This window comes from Hakea prostrata, chromosome 7, assembly GCF_041222555.1.
Source record: "Hakea prostrata isolate BN-2017 chromosome 7, UWA_Hpros_2, whole genome shotgun sequence".
NCBI classification, from domain to species: Eukaryota; Viridiplantae; Streptophyta; class Magnoliopsida; order Proteales; family Proteaceae; genus Hakea; species Hakea prostrata.
Genome location: NC_142606.1, coordinates 68,438,967 through 68,452,562, shown reverse-complemented (window position 1 = coordinate 68,452,562; position 13,596 = coordinate 68,438,967). Strand labels below are relative to the sequence as shown.

General features: G+C 41.4%; 1 protein-coding gene across 5 annotated transcripts in view; it reads left to right on the top strand.

Annotated features, from left to right (window-relative positions):
- The window catches only part of TRFL6 (TRF-like 6), a 29,031-nt gene that overhangs the window by 653 nt on the left and 14,782 nt on the right, over positions 1-13,596 (top strand). For 4 of the 5 annotated variants that reach the window (XM_089160853.1, XM_089160850.1, XM_089160851.1 and 1 more), the window contains 2 exons: positions 41-183; positions 10,485-10,659. In XM_089160853.1, the coding sequence (XP_089016979.1) occupies positions 61-183; positions 10,485-10,659 (298 nt within the window). In that variant the 5' untranslated portion in view covers positions 41-60. The remainder of the gene's footprint in view (positions 1-40; positions 184-10,484; positions 10,660-13,596) is intronic. The other variant, XM_089160854.1, reaches the window with a different exon arrangement.

Genomic DNA, 13,596 nt, shown 5'->3' with positions numbered 1-13,596 from the left:
TTGCTAAATTTAGAAATACGTTTTGTTTTATTGGTTTCAGTTGTTTGTGGTGGATACTACATGGAAGGAACCTTTGCTGTAGAGGAAAACGAAGAAGGGATTGAGGAGAGTTCCGGTGGAAATACTAGCTCTTCATATTCACAGAACCAAATTGCTGACCCTGTTGTTTACAAACTCGTGAGGGTAACCATTATTTGTACATAATTGTTTCTTCTTATTCTATAACTTTCTGTTTATAATATAGACATTATTTATTTTTTCCCAACTCCCCCCCCCCCCCCCCAAAGTTACTAATTTATCTATGAGAAATAGGTGAAATCATTATCTATGCATAATTATTTCTTCTTATTCTATAATTTTTCTGTTTATAATATAGAAAATTATTTATACCCAACTCCCCCCTAAAAAAGTACAAATTTATGTATGAGAAATGGGTGAAACCCTCGTATTCCATGCATTTCATAACCTATTTTCTTCTCTTTGAGCTTTGTTTTCAAATGAGGAAATAATCCTGGAAAATCTCACTTCTGTTTATACATTGGCGGTTTTTTTTCTTCTTTTTCCTTTTTTTTTTCTGCTTGTCTTTCTGAGTCTTTGGCTGTTGGTGACAAGGCAAGATACATGGGCAGCAATTGTATCATTGGCCAAGATACCACCATATTTATTTGGCGAAACATTTGGAAAAATAAATTGGAAGATAATCCTAGCTCTCACCAAAAAACTATCGATAGAATGGTTTTAAACTAGACCATTATTGCATCGTCACAGCTTCAATCTGAAATCTTTATCTTGAATGTCTGTCTTCATCTACTCAGCCACTTACATGGGTTTATAATAAAAGCAGCTCAATCCTAATCTAAGAAAGAATGGTTTCTCACTAGGCCAATATTGCATCATCACAGCTTCAACCCGGAATCTTTGTCTTCAATCTGTGTTCTTCTACTCAGCCACTTACACGGGTTCATAATAAAGCAGCTCAATCCTAATCTAAAAAAAGATTAGTCATAAAAATTGAAAGTACAGATTAAATCTAACTTAAAAGGAAACAAATTTAAGGTCTTTGCATGGGTAGCATCGTTCTCTGATACGAATTACTGTGGGTCCTGCAGAAGTCTAAAAGATCTCCACTGATCTCCGATTTTATTTCATCGCCACGAGTTGGCCTTGGAGTAAGGATAGACAATTGGCCTCAGGGTAAGGATAAATGATCTAGTCTAGACCAAATTTTCAACCAGGTGAAAGCCCAAATTTGGTCAAAACTACATTGAAACTTGATATTTTTGGGTAAATCTTTGATGTAACCAGGAGCCCCCCCCCACGCACACACCCAAAAAAAAAAAAAAAAATTGAAGGCCCAAAAATAGCCTCCTTCCTGTGGCCCTACAGGATGGCTGAACGTAGTTGATGAAAACCCAGAGTTAGGGCTAAGGGTAGTTTGGGATTTTCCCTAAATCTAAGGGCTTCCCAGGAATTCCAGCAAAGAGGAGGCTGATTCAGGGGGTTTAGGGTATTCTATAACTCTGAATAACCCTACTGTAGCAGTAATCAGGTTTGAACATTAACTAAAATTCAAAACTAGGTTTGGAGGCGATTTTGGCTAGGGTAGGAAAAGGCCTGAACTTGCTACATTTGAATGTTCAGTCCTTATTCTAATGGTTCTGGATCATGGGGAGGGTCTGAATTGCAATAGAGTTAGGTTTCAGATTCTAGAAGTTCTACACTAAGTTGCAGAAATTTCTGAAACTTTTTTGTTCTCTGATTTTTGCTAGAAACAGGGGCTGGACTGGTTGGGGGAAGGGGTCAGCAAGGTCATAGAAGGGTGGGGTAGGGTGTGGGGTTGCTGTGGGGGGCTGGGAGAGCTGCTGTTCAAGTGCAGCAGCAAGGCAGGGGAGAGGCAGGGGAGGGGCTGGAGATGAAGGGGCAGGGGTAGGGAAGAAGGGGGAATGGGTTGGGGACACTTACTTGTTTAGGAACTTCTGGAATTGATTAATGGCTGCCGTGAACTTGAGAAAGCTGCTGTTTGCAATGGAAAATTCTTCAAAATCCGCCATGACCCTCCCAAAGAGAACCACGACCTTGTGTTTCACAAACTCTAAACTTTATTCAATTCAAAACTGAAAACTTACAATGAAGACTTGGCTATATATAGCCTTTAGAAGACTTTGACACTAGGTGGGAATCCTTAATCCCACCACTTGACCTAAACTCTTGGATTGGAATCTACTAATTAAATACACTTGCTAAAATTAGACTTTAAGTTGAATAAGCACATGCTGAATTCCATTTCAAAACATAACTAAGGACTCATATGCCAATTTATGATAGCTAAAGACTCAACAAAACAAACATTGATCAAAACATAACTCCTAAGACCAATTCACACACAACTCAACGTAAGACTTTAAACTCAAATAAAATTCTGAAATTAATTTGGAAACAATTCCAGCATTACAAAAGGGGGGCAAAATGCCCAAACTACCCCTACTAGGGGGTTTGGCTAGATTAGGATGGCTTCTTGGAGCTATCATGGGGGCCGTGCTTAGGGTTTTGGCCAGGGGGTCTTTGTGTTCACATCACTTGTGAGGGGCAAAATGTAGTTATTTTACCAGCCCCTGTTAAGTCCCAACAGGCCCAGTTAAGTCCAGTATTTTATGAGAAGTCTGGATCTACTTTTTGTTTTGGGTTTGAGTCCTTGGTTGTCTAGATATGGCAAAGTCCTTGTCACTTTGGGAGTCCTAGTTGAATCATATGTTCACGTTGTATTCCTTCTTAAAGCTGGAAGTTTTAATTTTACAGCTTTTATTTGTTTAAGAGTTCTCAAATAGGATTTCTTTTCTAGTTGTTTGAGTTGAGTCTTAGTGTGAGAAGTTATTCCAGTTCAAATAGAGTTCCTTGTTGAGTCCTAGTCCAAGTAGTCTTTTTTATTTTATTTTGTTTTGTCCTAGTGTGATTTCCTTCAATTTTAGGGCTATAAATAGAGCTACCCATGTGTAGCCAAATCAGAGATTATGAATGTTGAATAAAACAGAGCCTTGAAGGAAGACTTTGGAAGTTGTGGGTTCCTAGGAGGAAGCACACAGCCTTGGTGTTTTCAGTTTTCTGCAAATTTGCAAATTTCCTTTCCTCTTCAGCTTGCGACAGCCACTGAAGACCTTCAGGTCTGTGCAATTGTCGACGGCAGCCCCTTCTATCATCAGGTAAGTCCATCCCTTCTCCCCTCCCTTGCGCAAACACCCTTCCCTCTCTCGCTTCCGTGTGGCAACAGCAGCCACTCATCCCCAATATCAAACTGTTAGATACCCCTACCTTTCCATCCCATTATCTTCCGTTTTGAATGGCATAGCTCCTCTCCCTCCCACAGTCATTTAGAACTCATCACAGCCCCTACCCTTCACTAAATTCCCAAAAACCTGCACTTAACTTCTACCTCCAAATCCTAGAAACCGTAGAATCAACCAAACACTCATCTCCCAAACCACCCTCTAACCTCTGAACCCTTTTAGGATTACTTTCTTATTCTCTAAACTCTAAACCCTTTTAGGATTACCTTCTTATTCCCCCTCTACCTTCTTTCCCAACCCTAACTTTAGCCACCTGATGTCAAGGGTCAGCAGGCTAGAGACAGCCTGAAAATTGGGCCCAAAACAGCCCCTAGGCCATGCAGCAGCCAGGGCTGGCCGAATGCCCTAAGGGGTACTTTGTTCATTTTTACACCCCTCCTTTGGGGTTTTGTGGGTCCAAATGTTAGGAGTTAGAATCTATTTTTAGTTCTTAAGTTGATTATGTCATGGTCAAGTTATTCAAGAGTCTATGTGGGAGTCCTAGTTGGAGTAAAGTAAGATTCCTTTGGACTCCTAGTTCTTGAGTTCTTAATTTTTTTTTTTTTGGGATGAATAAATAATATATTAAAGACAACAAGCAACATAACAAAGTAAGATTACAAAGGAGCCGAAAGAAGAGGGGGGGGGGGTAGGCGCAAGAAGCTCAAGAGGGAGAGATGAGAGGGTAGCTGAGACCCCATAAACTAACAATTAACTTATTTATGGGGTTGTCGGCAACAGGGGATGGGGTGAGGGAAAGTAATCTAGAAGAAACATCAAAGTAGATGGCTTTCCAAATCAGGTCCAAGGATCGAGATTTAGTGGTCCATTTTCTAAGATTGCGCTCCCACCAAATGTAATGGATGGCGGCACTAAAGACTAGCTTGCCTAGGCGATCGCAAATGGAGCGGCCAGTAAAATTCCTCGAGATCCAAGTCCAATCACGAACAAGCCCGTGTGAGCGTCTCGAGCGGGGCCAAATGGAAGCAAGGGCTTTATTCCAAAGGGGACGACAGAAGGGGCATGATAAGAAAAGGTGATCAATGTCCTTTGAACCATTCCAGCAAAGGATGCAACTAGGGTTGGAGGGGATGTGGTGCCTAATGATGAAGGATTGGGTAGGGAGAGTATGGTTTTGAGCTCTCCAAAGGGTGAGGGAATGACGGGGAATGTGATCTTTGAACCAAACCAAATGGGACCAAGGGACAGGGGGATGAGGGGAGCGGAGAAGGTTCCATGCGGAGGAAGTGGTAAAGGATTTGGAAGGCGAAGGGGACCAAATGGTGGTATCTTGCGGCAAGTTAAGGATAAGGGGGGAGTGCATTCCAAACATGTGTAAGACCAGGGTGGGGGAGGGGGGACTAGGCCCCTTGAGAGATGAAGATGTCAAGGGTGGCAGTCTTAGAGACGCGAGTCTCAGTGGCGGCCAAGAAGGGTGTAGAGAATGCCCAATGGATGCCAGGGGTCTAGCCAAAAAAGGGTGGAGGAGCCAAGCGAGACTTGGATAGAGATGGCGGAGAGAGTGCGGGGACGAAGGAGAAGATTCTTCCTCCAGATCCAGGAAGGATTTAAAGGGCAAGAAGCAGTCCAAAAAGAATCCTGTTTGAGAATGTAAGAATAGACCTAGGAGACCCATATAGAGTCATGTCTTGAAGCAATCTTCCAAATGAGCTTAAGGAGGCAAACCATGTTAACGTCGAGGATGCGATGGATGCCTAGGGCACCCTCAACTTTGGGACGGTAGACCTCGGCCTAAGAGATGGGATGAAGGAATTCTGGAAGCTTCTCGACCTTTCCAGAGGAAAACACAGAAGAGGGATTCCATGGACTGGATGATGGATTTGGGGATAGAAAAGATACCACTCCAATAAAGGTAAGAAGATTGGAGGACAGATTGATTGAGCACCACTCTCCTAGCAAAGGATAAAAGCTTTCCTTTCTAGAGTTGAAGCTTCTTCCTAATGTGATCAAACATAGGGGAACAGTGGTGGCGGGTGAGCCTACCGGGGATGAGAGGGAGACCAAGGTAGGTCACAGGGAAGGAGCCAAGACTGAATCCTGAGAGCTGCAAAAGAGAGGCTCGGGTAGAATCGGAGACGCCAGAGAGAAGAAGGGTGGACTTGTTGAGGTTGACATGGAAACCAGAAAGAGATTCAAAAGAGGAGAGGGAGGAGAGAATGGTGGAGATCGATTGATGGTCGGTTTTGGAGAAGATCATGAGATCGTCCACAAAGGCGAGAAGATGGGTAAGGTTTGTGGATCGGCATTTGGGAATGGGAGAGATGAGGAGCTGATCTGTGTTTGATTGGAGGACACGGTATAGAACCTTGAGAGCTAGAGTGAACAGGTAGGGGGAGAGAGGGCAACCTTGGCGGATTCCCACCTTGGAGGGGAAGTAGCTAGCAGGGGATCCATTTGTGATGATGGAGAAGAAGGGGGTGGAGATACAAATCTCAATAGAGGACCTTGCTAATGAAATCCCGACGGATAGAATCGAAGGCTTTGTGAATGTCCACTTTCATAAGAGCACCCGAGGAGTGAGAAGATCTATCGAAGTCTCGAACAATTTCCACGCAAAGGAGAATATTGTTCGAGATACTCCGACCCGAAATGAAAGCAGATTGGTTAGGGCTCACAAGCGAGGGAATAACCTTCTTGATTCGATTGGCAAGGATTTTGAAAATGAATTTGTAGATGACATTACAAGAGGGAGATGGGGCAAAAATAGAAAGAGAGGAGGCTCTAGGCTTCCTGGGAATGAGGTGAAGGAAAATTTGGTTAATGGAGGAGAGATGGGAAGGATTGAGAAAGAAGCTCTGGATAGCATGGACACGATCATCCACAATGAAGTCCTAGGCAGACAGGAAGAAGCCCATACTAAATCCATTAGGGCTAGGGCCACGATTAGCTTTGTGAGAGCGGATGGCAAGGAGAATCTCCTCAGGGGAGGAAATAGAGTAGAGGGAATCAAGATCAGTGGAATAAATGAACTTGTTAAGAAGAGAGGGAGGGAGAGAAGACGAGGAGAGAAGGTTGGAAAAGAAAGAGACAACTTCATTCATGATACTAGAAATATTAGTGATCCATGACCTGCTCCTAGAAAGAAGGCAAGGAATGGAGTTGTAGTTCAATCGACCTTTGAGGGAGCGGTGGAAATATGGAGTGTTTGCATCCCAAGGTTGAGCCATTTGATTCTTGCTTTTTGCTGAAGAAAATTTTCCTCTAGGGAGGAGAGGGAAGAAAGAGCAAGGGAGAGGGCACACTCTTCCTTAGCAAGAGAGGGTTTGAGGGGGCCCCATGGAGGAGTTGGATTCTAGAGAGATCAGAGCAGCAAGAGGAGACTTGGGAGGAGATGTGGCCAAACATGAAGGAGTTCCAGGATCGAAGAGCAAACTTAGTGTTCCTGAGTTTCTTGGCCGGGGCAATCAGGGGGAGAGAGTTACAGTGGGTTGGACGATTCCAAGCCTCAATGACTGTAGGGAGAAAGGAAGGGCTGGTGGCCCTTTTGGATAATTGTTACTTTATTTGGTTACTTTTGTGGTCCTTAAGAGACTCCTTTTCCAGTTGTTAGTCAATTAAGATGTTGAGAGATTCTCAATTCAAGTTGGATTCCCTGACTAGAGTCCAAGGTGTTAATTAGAGTTCAAGTCTATGTGTCTTTCCTCCATAGTGAGAGGCTATATAAAGGCGCCCCACACCTTGTATGAAATTTAGACTGGATTAATAAAATTGCAAGCATTGAAGGAGAATTGGAGTTGTGGGTTCCAAGGAGGATCCTTACAGCTGAGTATTGAATTTTCTGCAGCTTACTTCCTTCTACTTCAACTCCAAGATCCTGGGGCAGCATTCTCACAACTTCTATAGTAGCCTAAGAGTGTACCAGTTCACTCCCATCAAGTAAGTGTAACCCCGGCCCTTCCCTACCCCATTCCGTTCCCTAATCCCTGTGCAACCCATCCCCACCCCTCTCTTTCCCTTGCGGCAGCAGCCCTCCCCCCTCCCCCTTCTTCTCTTCCACCTGCAAGCCTCCCCTCCAGGCCCCTCTTCTTTCCCCCTTTCTTGATCTTGCAGCAGCTTAGGAGGAAAGAAAAAGAAAGAAAATAAAAGAAAGAAAGAAATAAAGGAAAGAAAAGGAAGGAAAGAAAAGAAAGAAAGCAAATCAAGAAAGCCAAGAAAGAGATTAAGATTGATCCTAGAAAGCTTCCAAAACATTTCCAGACCAACTGCAAGCTTCTTTATCTTTTTACCCAGCCGCAAGCCTCCCCTCTTTCCTTCCCTTATCCCATCCCATCTAGGTGTTGTTAAACCCTGATTTTCCCAATTCACCATCCCATATTGAATTTTTTTTTTTAAATCCTAATTTTCCCAACTCTTTCCATATCCAAGCTACAAATTTCTCTATTAAACCCAACCCATATATGGATATTTGTCAACCTAAGCTTTCCAATTTTCTTCGCCAAAACCATTTCATATTAGATATAACTAAAACCCTAACCTTCCCAATTCCATCCCATACCCTATTCTGTTCACAAATCCATTCCCCATGGGTTAGCAAAATTTGAAATAAACTTTGCAGGGATTGATTATTTGTTAGCTAAGTTCCATTGAGGAGGATCCTGAAGATTGGCCTAGACCCTAGGTTACATCACCACCCTAAAAAATTCCTGGAAAAGTTGGAAACCTAAAAATTAGAAACCCTAGCATAGGAATCTGAATTTTCAGAATCTGTTACAACAGATTTAAATCATTTAATTTCTACCTTCTTCCACCCTTTTCCAACCTGGCCAAACCCTAGCTACCCCTCCTAACCATCCCCCACTTAGCCCTAGCCCCTAACCCTAGCTCCAAGGTTTGGAAGTCAAACTCCCTCAGCTGCAGGGTTGTTTGAGCCTCTACAGCTGCTGTCCACATCAGAAGACTTAGTTGCCGGGTTTTAAAACCCTAAGTACAGTTAAATACCCTAGGCTGTGGGCTGTATTGGAGCATACTGCATACTTAGCTTAATAGCTTCTATCCACTGAAATTACCTATAAATTGGCCTAGATCAGCAGGGTTAAACCCTAAATTGCTGCTGGTTCTCTAGAAGAGGATCCTGAAGACTGGCCCCTGATATGAACCATTTTCTAGGGTTTACTTCATAATGATGTTGCTGTAAATTTAGGTTAACTCTGGGATCCTTTCTCAACCTGCAGTCTTCTAGGGCTGTATGGGCTTGTAATAGGAGATTTCTTGGAGGAATTAGGGTCTAAGATGATAAGGGCATAAGGCAATACCCTAGAAGGGTTTGGCCAGGCTTAGGACTAAAGGGAATTGGGTTTTGAGTTTGTATCCCTGCTGTAATTGAAGTCTCAAGTCGTGAATTTAGTTTAGGGTTATGTTTTAGGGGTTTTAAAGATTAGGAAGAAGGGTAGTGAGGTCGGCTGCTGCTGTTGTTTAGTTTCAGGTTAGGTTTATAGGTTATGACTTAAAAAATGATGTATTAGGGCTTTGGTTGGACATGGGAAGGGGCGTTGTGGGTGATTTCAGGTTATCTCTAATAAGTTTAGGTCAATCCTATTTGAATTAGGTTGGTTTGAAGAGTCCTAAAGGGTTTGAGATTCTTGGAATGGAGTGGGGTTGGGGATTGGGGAAGTAACCTAGACTCTGGGAAATTCCTGGAAACAGTTTATATCAACCTCTGACTTGGGGTTACATCAATCTCTACATTTGATCGGCTGGTTAAACCTGGTTGAAATTGGTTGAAATTAGTCAAATCTTGGTATGTATGCACTGAAACTATTGAAAATTGAAATATTATTGGAACCATCTAAATTTGATTTTTCAGAAAACCTCCCCTAATGTTTTATCTTGTTTACCCATGAAGGTAAGTGTTTAAAACAATAGAAACAGACGCAGCGGCAGCAAACCAGTAGCATAGCAAGCAATCCGGAAACTGCGGTAGCAGTAGTAGCAAGCAGTGGCAAACCAGTCCAGACACAGCAATATGAGAATGTTGCAGTTGCAGCAAACAAAGTAGATAGTAGTAGTACAGATGTCAGATTGTACCACTATAGTGTAACAAGTACCCAATCAGAGAGGGAAAACAAATAAGGGGAGAATGGAGATATGACCAGGGTTCCTGGATGGAGATCAGCAGCACTCAAAAAGGGCCAGAAAACAGACTTTCACCAACTTATAAGGGAATTTAGTAAAAGAAGATCAAGCAATTGACAAGCCACCTAACTTGGATTGAAAGGCTGCATCTAATTTGGAGATTTTTTCCTTAAAAAAATTCAACTTCATCTGATGAAAAAACCAACTTCAACTTGGCATTGGAAGATTCTCAACCTAGAAAAGGTACTACTAAGCATCACAGTTAACAAACAGATATGGATCAGAGATGGAAGACTTAATGTTTCACGTAATCACTTGTCTAATCACATTCAGGTAAGTAGACGGGCAGCAAACTACTGTGATAGGTAGAACTGAGGATTTCTGAGAGATTCTCAAAACCGAAGCCAAGGGAGATCAAGTCTTGTAATGGACATGTTGAAATCTCTGATACCATGTCACTTTTAGAAAACAATAGCCAAAGGAAGAACAAAAAACTAGACACAAACGAGAGAAGAAGTGAAGAAGAGATGGAGAAGGAAGAGTATCTCTCCTAGGTATTTCTTGATACTCAAGCTACAAATCAGAAAAGAAAGAAACAAAATTAGAAAGATATGTGGGTCATTAAACATGTGCATCCCATGGTACACTAGAGCTATGTAGCCTCCTTTGCATAGCATTTGTTCTTATTTTTTGGATTCTTTTGGCTTATTTGTCCATGGAATTGTCAGTTTGATCTTGGCTATGAACCATATATTTGAATGAATTACTTTGATTAAACGAGCATGCATAGCATTGTTAGTACATGTAAATATCAAGTGTTATAGCTATGTGGTACATCTGCTCTAACATAGGTCTTGTCCAATTGATTTGTGTGTGTTTGCATGTGTTGCAGTTCAGGCTTGAGCTACTAGTGAGAACAATTATTCATGTTTTTATCTGGGAGAACAAAAAAATGTTTCGTTAACATTTATTTACTTATTTGTTTTTTAATGTCATCTCACTTTTGAGTTTTTCCATGCTTTTACTTAACTTGTATTTTCTAAATTATCGTAATGGCTCTTCCTTATTCAGGTAGAAGGTGATGGGAGATTAGTGCCTGCTACAGATGATGAACTCATGGAGGTCGAGGACTTGCTCGAAGATGAGAAAGCTGATCTGCCCTTAGCTGTAGATGCTAGGCAAGCTGAAGAGCCTATCTGTAGTGGAGGAAATGTCCCTACAGAGGTTGTCTTGGAGGGCTCAGAAGGTACTTATTGCCTCAAGTGATTATGCATCTCCTACTTAGGATTTTAAGTATCAGCAGGTATTCTATGGGGTATTAGCTGGTATGATCGGCATTGATGGGTATTGATATGACACTGATTTTCCAAAGAAGTTAGAATTGATCAATATAGTCCAAGACAGGTAAGATACATTGATGCAGCCATAGATTGAATAGGTTCAACTAAGGCTAATACCAGGGTCTCTCAATTAGGCTTTTGGTGAGCTGTTATGGTCATGGTTTGGAGGGTGTGTATGGAATGATATAATAAGAGAGAGTTATAAGTTTTGAAAATAGAAACTAGAGTTACCATTCACATGAATGGTAACTTCAGCTTTCCTATTGGAATTGTAGTTTCAAATAAGACTAAAATAAAACCGTTAAGCTAATTAAAATCAAAATGACCTAAATCTAAATCCATGATTTTAGCTTGCTGGTGTAAGGTGGTACCCTACACATAAAATACACCTAATGGTGCTGGTGTAGGGAGGAATCCCTACACCTGAGGCTGTTTTGAGGCAGCCAACTTCATCACACATCCCCTCTGAATCTGCAAAACGGAAACCATGAGTGAGTTACAAACTGGGAGCAACTGAAGGCCTTGGAAACTTGTTTTTCTATTTTGTATGAGTTTGGGAACTTGGTGTTCAAATAATGGGTCAAAATATATTTGGGTAAAAAGTTGTCAAGGTGCAGATCTCTCTCTTTCTCTGCCCCTTTAAAAAAAAAAAAAAAAAATTAAGGATATGGATAACCAAATAGGTAAAAACGTCTCTTTATTCATCAAATACTTTCTGCATTTCTTGACATCTCATGTGTGTCTTGCATCTCTCTGATTTTGATACAATATTGCAAGTCTTTTAGATTTACCTCTGATGTAATGTCTAATATGGATATCTAAATCCTTGCTTCTGTCCGTTTTTGTCCATGAAGAAGTTTTGGTGAGTCCATATTGTATCTAGAGATTTTAGGATTTTCTTTCGGGGAGGGGGGTTGGCGTGGGGAATGTCAATGTTTCTCATCTATGAGGGAAGGGACGGGAAGTCCTCGCCCATTCTTCTGATCCTGAGATTTTTGCTTCACGTTGTGGGCCAGTAATGCTAATCACTTTGTCAAGTTTTATGGGACGAAACTGCTCCTTCTTGTTAAAAAAAATGGAAAAAGAAGGGGTGGGGTGGGGGGAAAAATCTAAGGTGCTTGTTTTATTTCTCTTCTCCCTAACCTCACTTCCCTTTCTTACCCTAACCTATGGGCCTTTTTCTAATTGTAAACAGAAATGTCTTCTTCTCTCCATGCATATGCACACAAAAGTCAAGGACTTCAAGAATGAAAGTGTCTAAAGGGACAATTTTTGCACTAGCCATGATTGATAATCAACTGTGGCTTTTTTTTTTGGGGTTTCTGAGTTGGGTTCAATGTTGGAGGAACTTTAAAGATTGATGTCATTGATCTAGAACTCGACGTTAACTTGGGCTTCTGAGATGAGATGATAGATGAGTTAATGCCTGGATATCTCAGGAATGTCTCAGCTTCTTGTTATTATGCACGCCTTCTACTGAAACCTTTCTTTAGACTTCAGGCCTAAAAAATATGCACCGTCCCGACAAGATTTCAATCACGCTTGGTTTTTGGCTGACGTAGTTGGGCTAGGAAACTGAGTTCAAGAACTCTGATTGGGGTGTAGTTTTTATTTTGTGATGTCTTTAGCTTGACTCAAGTAGTATGGATTTTTCTAGGTTTCTGAGTTGCTCACAGACCTTTCAAAATAAATGAGGAGATGGAGTAGCATGCTAATTTGCAAGCATTTGGACTGATGACTATTGACCTTAGGCCAAAGGGCTGAGTTATAATTAGTGAATACGTTGGGAGCCTATGCCTTGTAGATCCAATGTTTCATGCGTCCCATACTGGAGTATGTGATGTTCTTGAGCTTTTTTCAGGCTAGGAGAAATTGTGTTAATTAGTTTCAAAAAGAGTTCAGATGAAATTGGCCTCTAAAACATTAGAGGTTACCTCTTAGAAAGAATTAAAATAGAATGGATGAAATGTAGAGGACCAAAGCAAGGTTGTCAAGGTGACCAAGGCGATGGAGGGCTTCCAAGCCGCCTAGGCGGCAAAGCGCCCACAAGGCGACAACTAAGTGGTCAAAGTGTTCTATTTTTAATATCTAGGTTGTCAAGGCATTTTAGTGTTAAATTTTTGCAATGTAAGTATGTCCAAATATCATACTAAAAATTACATAATTTACTCCTAGCATTTAAGTATGAAAAATTTCGCAAAATTAATAAAACCTTTATTAACGTAATCATTATATAACATTGAATACAGTCATTGACTTCATACATAACCACATCAAAGTCAGAAATCACTCTTCAAATTAAAAGTTAAAAACCAGAATATCAAAACAAATAGACAACCGTACTGTGCCTACTCCCCCACATATGAAAAGTTCCAAATATTCAAGTACATATCCTACCATCAAAATTCAAAATGAATCAGCGAATGATATCAGTGGCAATCCTTCTTCCTCCTACTATTGTCTTGGAGAACTAGATGCTGTAACTGTATTGACTTCCAAATCCTCTGGAACATCCACATCATTAACATCCATCTCCATATCTCCTTCACCCTTCAATGAATCTCCAGCACCAACATCTACTCCTAGTGCTTCTATAAACACGTGAATATGTCACTGTTACGTTGAATTTAGAAGTTGATGCTTGAGTCCTAGTTGGTCGATTGCCTTGAAGAATGATGGATGCCCCCATTGCCCTATCAACGTTGCTCCAGCTAAGATCTTCATTAGGGTGCACTAGATCATTGCCTCCTTGGTCAACCATCCACTTTCTACTCCAATCCAATTCATCTAGTACGAGCGGATCATAATTTCTATTCTCTTAATGCCGAAGCCTAAACCTCTGG